The 19,027-nt window shown below is 40.3% G+C and overlaps 1 protein-coding gene across 1 annotated transcript in view; it reads right to left on the bottom strand.

Moving 5' to 3' along the window:
• The window catches only part of Prune2 (prune homolog 2 with BCH domain), a 177,258-nt gene that overhangs the window by 80,375 nt on the left and 77,856 nt on the right, over positions 1–19,027 (bottom strand). Inside the window, exons 7-8 of the mRNA XM_090329289.1 lie at positions 5,464–5,526; positions 1,647–1,805 (exon numbers count right to left, since the gene is read on the bottom strand). Coding sequence (XP_090185415.1) covers positions 1,647–1,805; positions 5,464–5,526 — 222 coding nt within the window. The remainder of the gene's footprint in view (positions 1–1,646; positions 1,806–5,463; positions 5,527–19,027) is intronic.

Raw genomic sequence — 19,027 nt, 5'->3', positions numbered from 1 at the left:
AGGCCAGGCGAGGCTCACCACCTCATGAGATGAGTTACACAGCTTGTGGGTCAGAGGAAGGGGCAGGGGCAGGGGGAAAGGTCATCTTCTCGTCACTTGAGAAAGCTCAGAGGGAACCAGATTGTTGATATTGTTAGGTCTGCCCCAAAGAAAAGCCCTCTCCCCGCTTCTTCCTCACATGCTTGAAACCAGTAATCACCTAACTATGAGTCAGTAAAGGACCCCAGACTCTAAGGTCACTTCCCCATCCTCTGAGGTCACTTCCCAAGCTGCTCTCGTCATGGCTCCTTTGGACAGTAAGAGGCTCCCCAGGTGCTGAGATTGTTCCTGCATCTATAGTGATCACACCTCCCGCCTTTCCTTATATAATCCCACTCAACCACCGTTCCCTCCCTCTTTTTCCTTGTCTCTCATAGGGGCTGGCAGTTTGCTTTCTCTTAATAAACTCTTCTGCCTGAACCACGTGGCAGTCTCCTTTCACCAACCTTTACATCTGGTGCCAAGAAGCTAGGAGGGGAGAGTGTCAGGAGTTCCTGGCTCTCCTCTTCCTCCTCCTCCTCTCTCTCTCTCAGAGGGTTAATCCATCTCCTGATTGCCCACACTTTCAAAGGCTGAAGGAACCCCACCTCAGACTTCTTGCCTTTACCATTGCTGGCTACACACCTACCACATGGTCTCCTCTCTACATCTGGTGACTCCTGCTATGGGCCTTCTGTTTGTCTGCTGTCTTTCCCCATAAGATCCCCTATGCTTCTGTTGGCCAGTCTGTTCTTTCAGGGATGCCTGAACCAAGAATTTGACTCTGTGTCCTCAGGGACTCTACCCTTCCATATCCTCAAGGACTCCTTTATCCCCACATCCTCAGATGTCTGCCTCTTGTTTTTTGTTCCAATGGAGGTGTCACCAGCCTCTCCAAACCGGGACACTCCCACACTTTCTAGATGTTCATTTACTCAAGGAATCCATAAAGCCAAAACACCTTATTTATATTGCCACAGTTTCTGCCTATGCAATGGTAAGTGGCCAACGTTCCATCTACTGAGGTTCGTTTTGCTCTCCCTGCTCATCCTTGTCTCTGTCTTGGCACCTTCCTGGCTGCCATCCATACGCTATAATATAGACTTCAATAGATTAGGTACAAGAAAAGGTCAAGACTTCCCAATGGATCCTTAACCACTCCAATCTGGCCCTAGCTTCTGACTGCTTATTCTTAACCAGTCCACCATGCTCTCCCCTCCCCAGCTGTCAGATGTTAATTAGTCACCAGTAGCTAGGGATATTTTCTTTATTTTTATTTTTATTTTATTTTTTTTATTGTAATTAGTAAAAGGGTTACATGATATTTGCCAGATAGAAGGTGCATTAATTCACTTACATTGATACCCTTTCACATGTCTTGGTACCCATTACCCTCCCCCCTACACCCTCCACCCCTCTTGGTTTTCCCCCCTTCCCGCTAGGGATATTTTCTAACTTCAGGACTGCCTGGGATGCAGGAGATAGAAACTAGCCAAGTCATCCTAAACCCTGGAGCCTAAAGACTTTATCTCTTATCTGGGCTAATTTCTTCTAAGCCATTGATCAGTTCCTATCTCTCCAGGAGTTAGGGAACCGTGAAAGGGGCTGGAGTCACAGCAGTGGCTCACCTGACTGCACAGCTCCGGGTTCTGAGAATATACCGCAATCTGCCTTCGTGGCTGCTGCTCCTCTGTCAGGTAACTGGCGAACAAGATCAGGACGTCAAAACCGAACTTGTCCGTGAATGCTTTCAAATCGCTGGCAACATTGCTGTGGAACAGACAGCTCTGAAATGACAGGGCATTGGACGTCAGTGTCACATCACCTTTAGCGTGGGGGTTGTGTCCCGTCAGGGGCTAGGACGGAGTTAGTACTCGAGGCAAGTAACGTTAACTTTTAGTTGTGAAGAAGCTTGTAAACGGTCATAAGCTATGGCTTAAAATTTTGCCAAGTGCTACTGCTAACCACATGTAGTCCTAACTGCTGCCAAAGCTGACATCTGAGGATCGAAGCCAGCCTGGGCAGGAAAAGCTGTGAGATTCTTAACTCCAGTGTAACTTCTCTCTCTCTCTCAAACTATATTTTACTTGCTGTTTTTTTTAGTTCCCCAAAAATCAAGACAAGAGGACATTTTTGACATTATTAATAATATCCTAGACATGGAACAAATGTCCTGGACTTTTTCCCAAAATATTTATTCAAATCCTATCAAAACACTTACTTTCTTACCATATGTAGGCCTGTAGAAGACTATTAACTGTTAACAGAGAAAACTACTATCTTTTCCTATATAATTTTGTTTTCTAAATATTATTATGAGTTTCAAATAGAAATTCCTAAGGGCTAATTTAGCTGAATTTACTGAGTAACATTTATTCTGATTTTGTAAGAGTTGGGATAATTCACAGGACATGTGCTGTGATAACTTGCATTAACCGCACTGAAAGCCATTTTGTCTGTGAGACCATCATCTCTCTTCTTCCAAGACATGGAGGGAAGAACACATGCCAGTACTCTCTGGTCAATACCTAACATAAGCTGGTTGCTCAAGAACTATTTGTAAAATGGCTGGAGAGACACAAAATCAACCCATGCTATGTAATCCTCTGTCATGGTTCACTCACCGTTTCCTCATTTACAGATTCAACCAATAGGTGATTGCATATATTAAACAAAAGTGCCTGTACTTCTTTCTTCTCATTCTTCTCTAAACCACGTAATATAACAAATACTTGAAGCTACTTTTACATTGCATTAGGTATTATTAGTTCACTTACAGAGGATTCACAGAACACAGGAGGATGTGGTAGGTGCAATACAATCATATTTTATAGACAGGTATGGAGCATCTGCAGATTTGAGTGTTCAAAGAGGGATCTTGAAACTAATTACACAGATCCTGGGCATATATATGATGTATATACATAGTACATATAATATATAGATGTATATATATATATACTGTGTATATACTATATAGTATATATAATATCTGTTACATATACAATATATACATGGATGCTAGTGTAGATAAATATCTATATATGTATAGTAAGTATAGTTACTGCATATAAGCAATCAACAGGCTATCAGTAAAAACATGATATGCACTCAAGGGATTAAGAGAACTCTATGCATTTTTCTACTATTTATTATGTTACTACTATAATCAGAATGACATATGCTGCTGTAGAGAAATAAAACACAGAAAATGGTGGTGCATGTCGTCCCCCTCCCATAACCACTGGGTTAATAACTCAACCGTGCCATGTGTACAGTTGAAGACTTCCCATGAGCACATGAATGTCGGCAGATGGCAGCTTCTTGAGTCTTGTGGTTTTGGCATTTGGGGCTTGAACTATTTGCCAGCTGCCTCAAATAGCATAAAATACATATACTTTGGAATTCTGCTCAGTTGAATCTCAGAGTATGAGGCCCCCGAGGAGGTACCTGGACCCACTGGCAGATGTAAGGGCAGCTGATTCCATGACTCAAGGAGGCTTCGCCACCTATTCCATGGCAGTCAGGGTCATCACATCTCTTCCCAGGCCACTTCACCTTTCAGATTACAAATATTTTCACCCAGGACCCCACAGACGTCTCCGGTGTGTTTGGATGAACATCAAATGTACTAACATGGCTAATGATACTCATGTACAACAACTTTCGGAAACATGTAGCTTCAAAAGTGTACTGTCAGTTTCTATGGCTTTTTTTCTTTTTGTTGGTTGTGGAGCTTGAACTCTGGGCCTGGGCACTGTCCCTGAGCTCTTTAGCTCAAGACTACTGCCCTACCTCTGGGCCTGGGTGCTATCCCTGAGCAATTCAGCTCAAGGCTACCACCCTACCCCTAGAGACACACTGCCACTTATGGTTTTCTAGCAGTTTATTGGAGATAAGCCTCTCACAGACTTTAGTGCCCAGGCTGGCTTTGAACTGCGATTCTCAGATTTCAGCCTCCAATATAGCTAGAATTATAGGCGTGAACCACCACATCCAGCCCAAGCTTTTATACTTTTAATTTATTCTCCAAATTTTATTCTAACAATCATTTAGTTTTTCAAACTAAATTTGAAAATTTCTGCCCACACTAGCAGCATATATTCAAAGGGAGCTTTCTTCTATTCAGATCTTATTTATACACAATATATGTGCAATAGATAAAATATTTTACATTATCATGGGTGACTAAGAACTTCAGTGCTGGCACGAGGTACAGTTTAAAGAGTAGAGCACCTATCTCCTGAGTTCCCCCAGTCATGAAAAACAAACAAAAACTATAAGGTCACTATGAATCCCAAAATAAAACTTGGTCTAACCAGTCTCTGGTGGCTCATGACTGTAATCCTAGCTACTCAGGAGGCTGAGATTTTAGAATCAGGTTTCAAAGTGAGCCTGGGTAGGAAAGTCCATGAGACTCTTATACCTAATTAACTACCAGGAAACCAGAAGTGGTGCTGTGGCTCAACGTGATAGAACACCATCTTTGAGCAAAATAGCTCAGGGACAGTGCCCAGGCTCTGAGGGTTCAAGCCCCACATCTGACAGAACAAAAACAAAAGTTGGCTTCTAAGAAGAACAAGAATAGGACAGCCACGGGCTATTCTTAGCTTCAGTAATTAAAGGCTTTGGGGAGAGAAGCCCTGTGATTTTCCTTTTCAAATATCTTTCCCTTATATAATTAACTATCTTACCAGTGCATTTATAAATGCTTGACAGAAGACATTCATTTTGAAGAGCTTTTCAGACAATAAAAATTATTGTTACATTCCTAGCTGTATAATGCAAAGAAGAGAATACAGATGTTTACATGCATGTGAGCACAAATGAAGATTCAGAAGAATCCTTATTATTCAAAGCCTGAGTTGTGGACCATTAGTGATTTTAAAATGCTGGCTTTAGCCTCAACTTGCATGAATTCTTGTTTGGTGCTCCTGTATCGAGCTCAAGGTTAGCACACTGGTTAATGTCAGGCATCTTGTCAGACATGCCACCTCTGACCAGCCTTAACCTGCTGAAGCCAATCTACCCATCCAGATGTCTTCATGCACACTGAAATCAGTGAAATAGCACTTGCTTGAACAACAGATTTTCCTGCAAACCAGTAGTCTGTGTTCAGAGCCTTGAAGTGGTACTTGTGCTGGCCATACCTTCCTCACCTTGTCTTTAGCATAAAAGTGCCTGTGGGGTGGGTTGTGTGCTTCTGGGTGCATTGCTAGAGACTTATATTTAACAGATTGAACATGAAAGAATCTGTATTTTCATTTTGTTCCTCGAGTGATTTTTAAAATCTGGGTGGCTGAAATCCGTAAGTTCAAATGGGGCATTGATAAAATAAAATTGAAAAATTGTGTGACTTATATCAGAAACTAGAGAAACAAAAATACTTCTCTCTTTCTACAGAAAATCTAAAACAAAGATCATCCACAACAATGCCCTTTGTACTGTAATAAATTTGCTCATGCCAGATTCCATGCTGCCGGCCTTAGGATAATATCGAGTTTCATTCTGAAAACAGAATTCAAACAAGGGAATGAGTGAGAATCTTCAGGAATTCAAGAGGCACAGTCTGTTTGTTCTGCTTTTATGCCGGTGTTGTTTGCATAGGAGATAATTTATTATTGTCTTCAAGCTACACAGGGAGTCGTGTGCTTGCAATGGTTCTTATGTTGCTGACAAGCTAGGCTGGCCCTGAATAAACAGCACTTCATCATCAACACAACCCAACCGTAGACACAGGTTGGCATTTTATTCCCCCCCATCTGCCTTCTACCTGATAAATTACTGTTTTAGTTATATGTATACAAATACGATTTGTTAATCTGCTCAAATGTCTCCTAAATGTTTCCCCCACCTGGAATTAAAATTATGTCCATACATATGTATTTTCCACTTAATATGCTAAGGGTTGAGAAAGCAGATACCCCTTCCCTTTATCTTACCATCTCCTTCATTTCCTCCCTCTGCCCCCATGCAGAAGACCTTCTCTGTAATCACCAAGTAAAATTTAGAAAGCTTGAATTTTTTTAACCCATCATTGCAAATTAGACTGGACTGGCAAAAATATCATACAAATCTCACCATTTAGGGAAAATGGCAGTTACTCTATCATAGTTCTTTGTTATCCATGTTTCCAAAATGTCAGTCATCAAACGTTTCAGAGGTCATGAGTCTTTCTTTCCCGAGTGATTCCTAGTGTTAGTGTAGGAAAGGTTGGAAATATGGTGAGAAAAAGACTTTGTTCTTTCCTGGCCCAAATTAAGATGTCTATTTCAAGAGCCCTAAGAAATATGGTTGATTATGACTCGGGGCAAGAAAACAGAAATGATACAACTGTACTGAGATGTGGTCTATACATTTACAGCATGTATAGTTATAAGCACACAAGTAAATGCAATGGAAAATTTCATTCTCACAAAATCCCATTTTACTTCTTACTTTACTGCACTAAAAAGTATAGGCTAGTGGCTTCCATGTATTGCCTGAAATGAAAGTGCTCTTATCACCAGAAAATACAAGTGGCCTCTCCCACTTCCCAGTCTTCCATGCAGATTGTCAGGTCCTTAGGATCTATACATATAAACAGTGTTTCAGGATGTCTTCAGGAAAAAGAAAGAGAATCTCAATGGGTGGAAAAGTTCCAGGCCGGGGTTTATTTTTAATAAGATGGGGTTAAAGCAAAGAGCCATGAAGAGAAGAGAAAAATATTTCTGGCTCCCTATGCAGCAAATGGAAGTTAAAGATTCAAAATGGCAGCTTTGAACTGTAGCCTTTTACCTTCTAAAGTGGGAAAACATGGAGGGTCTGGTAAATCTAGCAATCCTGAATCCTTAGATAATGGTTCTGGGTGGGTAACTTCCTTCAAGGTTTTCTTTTGCTAGACCTAGCTTCTCTCCTTTCATTCTTCACTTATTCATGAAGAGTGCCATTTTTAAAAACCATTTTTTTAATGGAAGCTGATTTTGGTAGCTACTCCTCTAGTCTTATAATTTAGCTTTAAAAAGAAAGAGGGATGAGAGGGGATCCTATCTGATTTTTCAGCTTGCTTTCTGATTTTAACTCGTGAGTCTGGTCCTTTTGATATTTGTTAAGAATAATATAATTCCCCTTTCTCCTCATCTATCTTGGCTCCATCTAAAGAATATCTCCTAAACATCTAAGTATTAAATTTTATGTTTCTTGGTTTGGCGGCCTTGAAGTTTGAAATCAGGCTCTTAAAGCTTCCTAAACAGGCACACTCTACCAGTTCCTAAACTGGAACTCTGAGAGTTCCAGCTGAGCACTTAAATGAAAAACTTGCCCAGCAATGGTGACACTGGCCTGTAATCCCAGTGCTCAGGAGTCTGAGATCTGAGGATTGAAGTTTACCAGCCCCAGCAAGAAAGTCCAAAGGACTCTTATCTGTAAATAACTACCACAAAAAGTCAGTAAAGCTGTAGCTCAAGTGGTAGAGCACTAGCCTTGAAAACAAAAGCTTAGAGACAATGTCCAAGCCCTGAGTTCAAGCCCCAGGACTATCATAAAAAGTAAAAAGAATACACATTCCTTTTTCACCATTCGGACATGTTCACTGTCTTCTCAGGCCCATCCTTCTGCTAAAATTGCATTTCTCAAAGGTATTAATCACGTCCAGGTTTTGAAATTCAAAATCCACTTTCCTGTTCTCATCTACCTGACTGTGCTAGTGAATGCCCCTGCATTCGCGTGCCATCCCTCTCCTTGGGTTTCTCCTAACTCATCCGCCACCCCTCAGTCCCCTTTGTGGATTACTCTTCCTTGTCACACCACTAAATACTCATCAGCCTCATTCCTCAGCCCCTTTCCCTTCTCTCTTTACAGTTTCCTTGGTGATCTTATCCAATCACATGGCTTAATAACTTTCTGCCAATCAGTGGCCTTGGGATCTACTTCCACCTGGATTCTCTCCAAGTCTAGCCTTTGGGAGGGATGTCTCCATGTAAATATCTAACCAGCCTCTTAACTACAGCGGAGGCCTAGCCAGCTCATTCTATACCATATCATTAAATGGCACCATTACCCACAGGATTCTAGGGAATTAACTGTTGCTTAATTAGGAATTACCTTTCCCCACTCACTCCTTACCTAATACATCAGCAAATCCTATTAACTTTGTCTTCTAACATACCTCAAATCAAAGTCCTTCTTTCCTTTCAGTCTCCACTACTGTACTAGCCACACCTACCATTATCTCTTGCCTGAACTGAGTGGCAGCTTCTTACCAGTGCTGCTGGGCCAGTCTTTTCTCATTTCAGTTTTCCATACAATATCAAGAGAAGCTTAAAATTAAATGATACTCTCATCATTCACTTCAAGTTGAGCCATGCAATTATTATTACCTAGTATTGGTTTATTTAGCATTCATGAGAATACGAGTTTGAATGAATCAATGAGAAAAAAAGTAGACGTAACAAGATAGAAGAACACTTAGAAAACACAAAAGACAGTTTATAGCTAATAAGTATCTGGAATCACTAATCCAAGAAATTCTTCGATAATACAATTTTCACTTTGTCTTTTCCTAGCATTGGTAAATATTTCTAAATAGGTACTTTCATATGTTATGTGTTTATTTATTTTTTGCAAGTCCTGCACTTGAACTCAGGGCCTGGACTTTCTCAAGGCTAGCACTCTACCACTTGAGCCACAGTACCACTTCAAGCCTTTTCTGTGTAGGTGGTACCAAGGAATCAAACCCAGGGCTTCATGTAGCTAGGCAAGCACTAAGCCAACTCCTAGCCTTCTCATAGGTATTTTAGAAACATATTACTAAGAAGGAATTGATACAGGAAAGTGGTACTGTGGCTTAAGGGGTAGGGCAGTGGCCTTGAGCTGAAGAGCTTGGGAACCATGCCCAAGCCCAGAGTTCAAGCCCTACAACCGACAAAAAAAAAAAAAAAAAAAGAGAATTGATGCAAAGTGTATAGAGAAAGCCACTAGTGGGAATACCCTTCAATAACGAATACTTGAAAATAAGAATCTATATGCATAACTGAGAAATGGTAAATCAAGAGAGGCAGGATATTTGCAGATAAGAGTCATTATTCCCAAGATGAATGTGCAAGCTTTCTTTAATGAATTTTTGAGGACAGAGAGCCTGCCGATCCATAACCATGTAGCAAGCACAGTAGATGGCATGGATTGCTGAGTTACTCAAATTTAAGAGTACAATTTGACATTTATACTCTACATGGATTTATTTCTAGGCTGAGGGGTTTTTTTTATATCAAGATGTAAGGAAAGTGCTGAGGTTTGTATACTAATGTTCTGACTGAAGCCTTTATGATTTATGCTACCAAAATTCTATTATGTTGTTTAAAATATTCAGCAATAATAAAGTCTGATAATTTTGACAGGAAAATGATTTATGGGAGCACAAAATGCATAAATTAAGAGATTTTATTTATTCTGTTTTTTTACATACTTTAATTGGCAAGAGAAGATATTTTCCACTTTTTTTCTTGAGACATCTTTATATTTTATAGTCTGTTCTTATTTTTATAAGATAGTGAGGGTATCTTAGTTGTCAAAAACTTCACTGGTTCTATAAAAATGATTTTATACATTGTATTTTGAAAATGGAGTTAGTGCATGTTTTGATTCTTGATAGCTAGAAAGAGATTTTTGTGAAAATTAAAGGTGCTACTATATATGAATTAATGTACAATAAATACATATACAAATGTAATTTTATTTATTCACTCATTGCTTTAAAGGAGTAACTAGTTGTGTTGACTTAAATCAATATAATATTGCCTAATGTTTTTAGCATTACTTCTAAGGTAAGCATACAGAAATATGAAGCTATATTGACATTCGTGATTTATTTTGTGAATTTAATCCCTGTGAATCTACACCACTGTCTCTCTACTGCATTGAGGGAATTAAATCATCAGGAGGTTGAGTGCTAATATCCCACAGCTTGTAGACATAAGAAATATGACACCAACCCAGGGTAGTTTTTCATTCTCTTTAAGTTATACGAAGGGATTTCAATTCAGCATTACATGTTGTATTGATCAGTGTTGTCTCTTCCGTGGTTCGCTGTATTTAGTGTGCATAAATGGAATGGAGCTGAGTAACTTGAGAGAAGGGGGACAGAACAATGGGAGGAATGGCATTGATTTGAGGGCATGGCAAACTCCTGTGTTATCTCCAAATGAGGCCATTCTTCAACTTCTAAGTTTATTTTTCCTTTTTCTCTTTTGTCCACCATCAGGCTTGAACTCAGGATCTGGGTGCTGCCCCTGAGCTTTTTCTCTCAAAGCTGGTGCTCTACCATTGTGAGACGCAGCTCCACTTCTGCTTTTTTTTCTTGGTTAATTGGAGAGAAGAGTTTTACAGAGTTTCCTGCCTGGGCTAGCTTTGAACTGTGATCTTCAGATCTCAGGCTATTGAGTAGTTAGGATGACAGGTATGAGCCACCCAGTTTCCAGCTCCAGCTTCTAACTTAGTAATCAGTTTTTTTGATATTCCAGATATTTTTGATATTCCACAGATTCTCCCTGTCCCGATGCACAGCAAGTACAAGTAGCAACTTTGGTTTGAGAATAGCTAATGATGAGGCCCTGCTTAAAATTAGCAGACCTGGGCCAGGAGTTTAGCCTAGCGGTAGTGTGCTTGCCTAGCATGCACGAGGACCTGGGTTTGATTCCTCAGTACCACATACATAGAAAAAAGCCGGAAAATGGTGCTGAGGCTCAAGTGGTAGAGCTCTAGCCTTGAAAGGACAGTGCTCAGGCCCTGAGCTCAAGCCCAGGACTGGCAAAACAAAACCAAAAAAAAAAATAGCAGACCTGAAACTGCCATGCTATATATATAACCACTTTTCAGGCTTTTACTTATAAAATTAAAATGTGCGATTAGGTTGAATATACATATGTATATATATATCTATATATACTTATATATATATGTATATAATTGATATCTTAAAGAAGCTTCCACAAAGAAGAATGTAATGGCATTTTTACAGCAATATATCCTTAGGAAAACTTGAACTGGAATGTGCAACATGCATAAACCAAAGCAGCAGATATGTTATAAAAATTGCTTACTTAGAATCTTGCTCTGGTAGCTCAAACTTGCAAATAATGGAAGAATGCTACTTTATCATTCATCATATACAAATCTTTTATAATCTCTCTTCCCATCTGCTCAAAAGCCATAAAACAACAAGAACTCAGATTTGTGGAGGGTAGTAAGGAGACTAAAGAAGATTGGTTTCCCCTCTGAGAGTATGGGCTTTCTTAGAGGACAGGGATTCGTGCTGTAAGCAGACACTCTCCACCTGAAGCACATATACCCCAGCCCCCAAGTGAGTATATCAATAGAAGTCCACAAGAACAAGATCCTACCTTTAGACACTATGTGAAAGTAACGTATCTTTTGAAGCATTAACTCTTACTAGCATCTTATTCCTGTTGAAGAACTCAAGAACAAAGGAGGAGAGCGAAAGTTAATTGAAAACCAGCTTTCAGGCAATGGAACATGTATTTACTACTTCCTATGACTGTACTATTATGGAAGGGGGTTGAGAGGGAGAAAGAAGGTGACAGAAAGGGAGAAACAGAAAGAGAGTTGCTGAGAAATAATGTACCCCAAAGCATAGGGCAAGTCAAGAACTTTATTTTTTGCCAGTCCTGGGCTTGAGCTCAGGGCCTGAGCACTGTCCTTGGACTTTCTCAAGGCTAGAGCTCTACCACTTCCAGCTTTTTCTATATATGTGGTACCAAGGAATCGAACCCGGGTCTTCGTGCATGCTAGGCAAGCACTTTAACCACGAGGCCAAACTCTCAGCCAAGAAGTTTTTTTAAAAAAGAAATAGTCAGGTAAATTTGAAATGAGGTGTTGGGACATGATATGGAGGAGGGAGGATATTGATAGGAGAGATGACCCTGGAAACAGGTGCTGGAATATAGTACTACAGGGAAAAGTGATCCTCACAGTCTCACTAGAGACTGGAAGTACTGTGAATACTTAGATGAGTGCACATTCACAGCCAATTAAAAACATGTAAGTTATCACCTCATTAACTGGATCCGTCTGATGTATATTTTTCTTTAAGAATATATGCATACTTAAAAGAAATGCAAATCAAAAAACTCTAAGATTCCACCTCACTCCAGTTAGAATGGCCAGGATCAAGAAAACTAATAACAACAGATGCTGAAGGGGATGTGGCCAGGAGGGATCACTACTACACTGTTGGTGGGAGTGCAAACTCGTTCAACCACTATGGAAAGCAGTATGGCAGTTCCTCAAAAGACTAAACATAGAGCTCCCCTATGACCCAGCAATTCCATTACTTGGCATTTACCCAACCGTCCAGAAACAAGGACATACTAAATCCACTAGTACAATGATGTTCATTGCAGCACTATTTACCACAGCAAAGACATGGAACCAACCCAGATGTCCCTCAGTTGATGAGTAGATCAACAAGATGTGGTATTTGTACACAATGGAATTCTATGCTGCTGTCAGAAAGAACAACATCTCCCTATTTGTAAGGAAATGGAAAGAGTTAGAAAAAATCATATTAAGTGAAGTAAGCCAGACTCAAAGGAACATAGGCTCAATGGTTTCCCTCATTTGCCATAATCAGTAGAAACCTCGGACTCTTCTAGCAGAGATTTCCAATAGAGCAAAACCTTGATACATAAGGCCATATAGTATGAAGCTAAATGAAAGGACCTCTAGGATATAGAAACAAAAGCCATATAATGAGTGATTGTTTTCCTTAATGTACTACGTTATCTCTCATCTCTTTTGCTGTCCCTTGGTTATCTCATATTGTTACAGTATTTCACTTTGTTATCTGATATATTGGATATATTTGTATTTGGTTATTTGAAATTGGATAGGGAAAGGGGGAAATCAAGATAAGCGGGGGAGGGTGGGAGGAAAATGGGGACCATGTCATGAGAAAGGGTATCAATGTTTGTGAAGTTATGCACCTTCTGTCTGGTGAATATAATGTAACCCTTCTATTAATCACAATAAAAAAAGAATATATGCATACTGATCCAACATTTTCTGCTATAGTATAGATTTGTCTGTGAGTGTGAGTGTGTGTGTGTGTGTGTGTGTGTGTGTGTGTGTGTGTATGTACAAGTACTGAGGCATGAACTTAAGGGCCTCAAGCTCCCACTTGTCTTTCATGGCTCAAGGCTAGAATGCTACCACTTGAGCCATACCTACACTTCTGTCTTTTCGCTGGGTAATTAAAGAGTCTCATAGACTTTTCTGCCTGGACAAGCTTTGAATTGATCTCAGATCTCAGCCTCCCAAGTAGCTAAGATTACATGTGAGCCACTGGCACCTGGCTGTCGTGTGGATTTAAGGACACAGTGAGGTTGCTGGTTGTTCTCCTTCAGGGCCCCTTTTCTATTGATGTGTTTCTATGGGAATAAATAACAGAAAATGTGTTTAAAAGAAAGTCGGCTGACCAGAAGTATGATCTAGTAGTCGAGTGCTTACCTAGCATGCACAAAGCCCTGGGGTTGATTCCTTGGTACCACATATACAGAAAAAGCCAGAAATGGTGCTGTGGCTCAAGTGGTAGGGTGCTAGTCTTGAGAATGCCCAAGGATAGTACCCAGGCCCTGGTTTCAAGCCCCAGGACTTGCAAAAGAATGAAAGAAAGAAGGAAAGAAAGAAAGAAGAAGAAAGAAAGAAAGAAAGAAAGAAAGAAAGAAAGAAAGAAAGAAAGAAAGAAAGAAAGAAAGAAAAGAAGGAAGGAAAGAAAGAAAGATCCACTTACTTGGCATGCATTATTTATTTATTTGCTTATTTGTTTGTTTACTTGGTCTCATGTTCTCTCTTGCCTTTTTCACTCAAGGCTGGCTCACTACCACTAGAACCATACCTTTATATCCAGCATTTTTGCTGGATTAGAGTCTCACAGACTTTTCTGCCTGGGATGGCTTTGAACCTCTATCCTAAGATCTAAGTCTCCTGAATAATTAAAATTATAGATGTGAGCCACCAGTGCCTGTCTTATTTTTGAAATACATAGTAGAACTTGGACTACAGTCTAAGCATCAAAAAAAGTAATAGTAATAAATTGTTTTCATAATTCTGTGTAGATGTAAAAAAAATCACCATTGGCTGATTTTGAGTCCTGAACTGGAACACTCCCATCTTGATTTATTTTCCTTTGTAAAAACAAACCAACTTGTTTGAAGACAATTTCAAGAAAGTGGGAGACCTTCCTTCTTCTCTGGTTTCCTTTTCCTGATGGTTGGAGTCCACCAGGCATGTCTCCAAAATGCATGTAGCCCATGAACAACTCACATTCTCAACGCTTCTAAACTGTGTCAATATTAACCTGCCCAAATGAAAATCTCACTGTCTCCTTTGTTCCTTCCGCTCCTCACATGGGGAGCACAATATGGCTCTTGTCAGAGATGCTTTATCATTTGGGCTCAGGAAACTGTCAGTTTGGGATTCGTTCTTCATGGGCAGATATCCCGATGGGTCTAATGAGGCCTTTCTGCTGACAACTCATTTGCTAAAAATACCCAATCATTACCAAGTTCAAGTGGGGGAGATGGGTGTGTCATTTTTGCTTTCAGACTGAGCAATGTCACTAATTCATTATTTTTGAAGGTATAATAAATCTGTCCATCAAGATCTACACCTGTCACTGCCCATCCATGTAGCCTTGCTCTGGACACTCTTGTTCATGGATAAACTTTATGCTATTTCTAAATTGGAATCTAATAGGGTAAACGCCAATCTCGGAGCACACATGCAGAGCCAACAGTTGTGTGTGCCATTTGTTGCAACCGAAGCTAATTACCAGAAACCCCCCTCCTGAAGACAGATAACTCTGGGGTTTGTGGTTTTAATTTTCTTTGGAGAAATATTGTTTGGGAAGAGTCTGAGGAGTTCTTTTTCAGGTAAGGACTTCAGGTGAATTTCTCTTGGCCACAAGACACAGGAACATAAATACTCACTGCCCCCCCTCCAAGTCCTGGGGCTTGAATGCAGAGCCTGAGTACTGTCCTTGGGCTTTCTCAAGTCGAGTGCTCTACCACTTGTGCCACAGCACCACTTCTAGATTTTTCTGTGTATGTGGTACCAAGGACTTGAACCCAGGACTTAGCGCATGCAGGGAAACACTCTACCACTAGGCGATGCTCCCAGCCCCAGAAATGGAGAGAATTCTTGCAGAAGCCTGTGAGGAACTGGGAAAAGGGTAGAGGTTGCCTGGTATGTGGGATCCACCTGCTTCTCCATCTTCTTCTGGCTTTACCTGCATCCCTGCAGCCAATCAACATCTTCCTCAGCATGGAAGTCACAGATGGAAGAGTCAGCTTATTCCTTTTTGGTTGTGAAGAAACCTAAAGAGAGAACTCTGGCTGTTCTCACTGTCATTGGATGCTTGGCCCTGAGGTCAAACAATTGAGGTAGATTAGAAAGATTACAAACTACAGATACAGTGTCATTATGATGAATAATAAGAATAACTTCCTGAAAGAAGGAAGTTGAGCAGGTAGACCTACAGGTCAGCATTTAGATGACAAGCACAAAGTTCTCATTCATTCTGTCTTTGCCTCTGTCTCTCTCTCTGTCTGTGTCTCTGTCTCTCTCCTTATCATTGTCTCTGTGTCTGTCTCTCTCTGTCTGTCTCTTCCCCTCTTTCACACATACACATGTACACACTATAATTTGTCAAATCCTCATTTGATTTCATCAACCAAGCCTAGTCACAAAGAGAGTCATGATTCTTAGAATACCTTTAGTGAAGTAACTTTCATTTTTCACGGTATCTTAGGCCTAATTTAAAAGGATATCATAAAGAGGAGTGACAAAACCCATTTATGAGTGTTCAGCCTGGAAAATAAAAATTATGCTTAGCCAATTAAAAGTAATATATCATAATCAGAAATAAAAGAAGGCAAAACTTCATCTCTCTCTTCTTTCCAGTCATTATCAGGAATCCCATGCTGGCTTCTGAAGCCTTCTGAAGCTCACATCTCCACCACAACTAAAAATTTCTGTGGTTCACAACTTGTGATGCAGGACGGATGAGCTACAGCACATGCCTTTAAGGCAGGGAGTCCTGGGGCTCACTCTGGTAGAACAACTGTACTATTTAATAGATATTTTAAACAAGAGTTATTTATGGAAGGGCTCTAAGCAAGCCAAATCCAGAAAAGTAAATCTAAATTCATAACAAGTGAACAAACATAATCTCTATGAAATTGCTCTCACCACCCTGGCGCTGGGCTGAGTGCTGGTGATTCTGGGCTCCAGGAGGCTGTGTACATGGAGGAGAATTCCTGGACTCTTACCACAGGTGTCTGTGCCAGCCCTCCTTCCCCACAGTGATTATTAACTAAACCCAGGCATTGTCAAACATGCACTTAAGACCCACTGCCTTGGAGAATAAGATGAAAGTCCCGTGAACTTAAAAGACAACAAGCCATACACCCTTTTGCAGAAATTTAACTACACAGGGTAAGACCCATGGTTAATTCTGCCTGGCTTAAGGATGAGGACAGCCATAGCCATAAGCCAGAGATAAGCAGCTCCATAAATACTATGTATCAGCTGACCAAATATTTCCTTTTTCTAAGCCACTAAACATGCAAAGATCATCATCAATTGTCTTTTAGTTTAGATTGGTAGGCTTATAAATTATTATATGGAAATTTGATTCTCTTAAACAAAGCTTGATGGTTGTTCTTTTTTTTTTTTAAAGAGTTAGGATTTTTATAAAACATCGACTTCCTTTTTCAGAGAGCTGAAGTCTACTTAGGTATTTTTTTCCAGTGTGTTTTTTTTTTTTCTAGAAAAGTTTTATTATTCCACTTCAGTGATGGGTAAACGGAGCATTTTTAAAACATGATGGTTATTTTTCGTGTGTGTCCAAGTCTAATGCAGAACCTGGCATAGACTCTGTCCCTTAGCTTTGTTTTACTTGAGTCTGATACTGTACCCCTTGCAACACAGCTCCACTTTTGGCTTTTTGTTAGTTAATTGGAACAAGAATCTCATAGGCTTTCCTGCCCAGGCTGGCTTCCAACCTTAATCCTCAGAGTCCAGCCTTGCAAATAGCTACACAGACATGAGTCATGAGCCGCTGGCATCCAGCTCTTAAACACTAAATTCTGTATTCAGGATTTCTGAAAATTTGTAAATCTATTTCTATGTGTGTGTGTGTGTGGTGTATCATGGGACTTGAACTTGACCCTACCCCTGGACTTGGGCATTGTTCCTGAGCTCTTCAGTTCAAGTCTACCACCCTACCCTTGAGCCAAGCACCACTTCCCATTTTCTAGAGGTTAATTGGAGATAAGAGTCTTAGGTTCTTTTGTGCCTGGGGCCGGCTTTGAAAAGGTTCAAAGATCCTCAGATCTCCTCAGTCTCCTGAGTAGCTAGTATTACAGGCATGAGCCACTGGGCCTGGCTAAATCTATTTCTTAATCCCAAATAATCTAAAATGAGGGATCACCATGTGTCACAGAGCACTTGGGAAATTCAAGCATTTGGTGAAGAGGTGTCATCTTTGCCTAATAACTGAGGCTATGGAGCCAGAGTAATCAAACCCATTTTCTGGGTCTTAGTTATCTTAGCCTGTATATCTTCATCACTGATTTTCACTCCTGGCTATATTTCACATTAACCCAGTGAAACGGTAGAAACCAAAACCAAAGCAATTAAAACCTCTAAGAACTACAAGAAAACAAATTTATCAGAGCCTGTTCCATGAGATTTATATTCAGATGGAAGAGGGAAGACCGATGGCTCATACCTGGAATTCTAGCTCTGCAGGAGGCTGAGATAGGGAGGTTTGTCATTTGAGGTCAGCCGGGGCAGGTCAGCTTGGTTCTAGGCAAGCTAAAGACTCCATTTCAACAGAAAACAATTGAGTGTGGTGGTGATGGTGGTGGTGGTGGTGGTGGTGTGTGTGATTGTGTGCCTGTTATTCCAGTGATGGCAAGAAGTGTGAGTAGAAGGATCAAGATGTAGGCTTGACAGGGCAACATCTAAAAAACCAAGGTTCTGTCTCAAAAATCAAAAAGAAGGGCCAGGAGTTTGGCCTAGTGGTAGAGTGCTTGCCTAGCATGCATGATGACCCAGCCGGGTTTGATTCCTTGGTACCACATAGAAAAAAAGCCAGAAGTGGTGCTGAGGTTAAGTGGTAGAGCTCTAGCCTTGAGAAAGTCCAAAAACAGTGTTCAGGCCATGCGTTCAAGCCCAGGACTGGCAAAATAAAACAAAAAGAAGCCAGAGCCAAAAGCTTTAGTTGTAAAGCTTAAGCATTAAGGTGCATGCCGGAGGTTAAATCTCAGTCCTCAATCAATCAATCAAATAATATATAAAATAATGTGAAGTCAGGGATGGGAGTATGGCCTAGTGGTAGAGTGCTTGCCTGGCACGCACAGAGCTCTGGGGTTTGATTCCTTGGTACCACATACACAGAAAAAGCCAGAAGTGGTACTGTGGCTCAAGTGGTAGAGTGCTAGCCTTGAGAAAGTTCATAGACAGTGCTCAGGTCCTGCGTTCAAGCCCCATGACTATGAAAAAAACATAATGTTAAGTCTAGGTATTAGTCTATTTTCCATAATTGCTTTTATTGCTTTCAAGTACAAAGAGAGCAAAGGTATATTTTCAATTTGGGTTGTCTACACAGCTTTGACATTAGGGTTTTGTATTTCTATTTCCTATTCATGTAACCACTGAGAAAAATCAGTATTTCAAAACTTTGGTACACAGTTTACTTTTAATTTTTTATTGTTATTATAAAAGTGATGTGCAGATACATTACAGTTACATAACTCACTCAGGTAGAGAGTACATTTCTTTTTGGACAATCTGATTCCTGGTTCACAATTTGTTTGGTTTTTTTAGTCAGTTATGGGGCTTGAACTCAGGGTGTCAGTGCTGTCCCTGAGCTCTTTTGCTCAAGACTAGTGCTCTGCTAATTTGAGCCACAGTATCAGTTCCTGGTTTCAGTTGTTAAGTCTTATGGACT

This window comes from Megascapheus bottae, chromosome 3, assembly GCF_031878675.1.
Source record: "Megascapheus bottae isolate mThoBot1 chromosome 3, mThoBot2.hap1, whole genome shotgun sequence".
NCBI lineage: Eukaryota > Metazoa > Chordata > Mammalia > Rodentia > Geomyidae > Megascapheus > Megascapheus bottae.
Note: the sequence above shows the minus strand (reverse complement) of the source record. Positions and strands in the feature narration are given on the sequence as shown.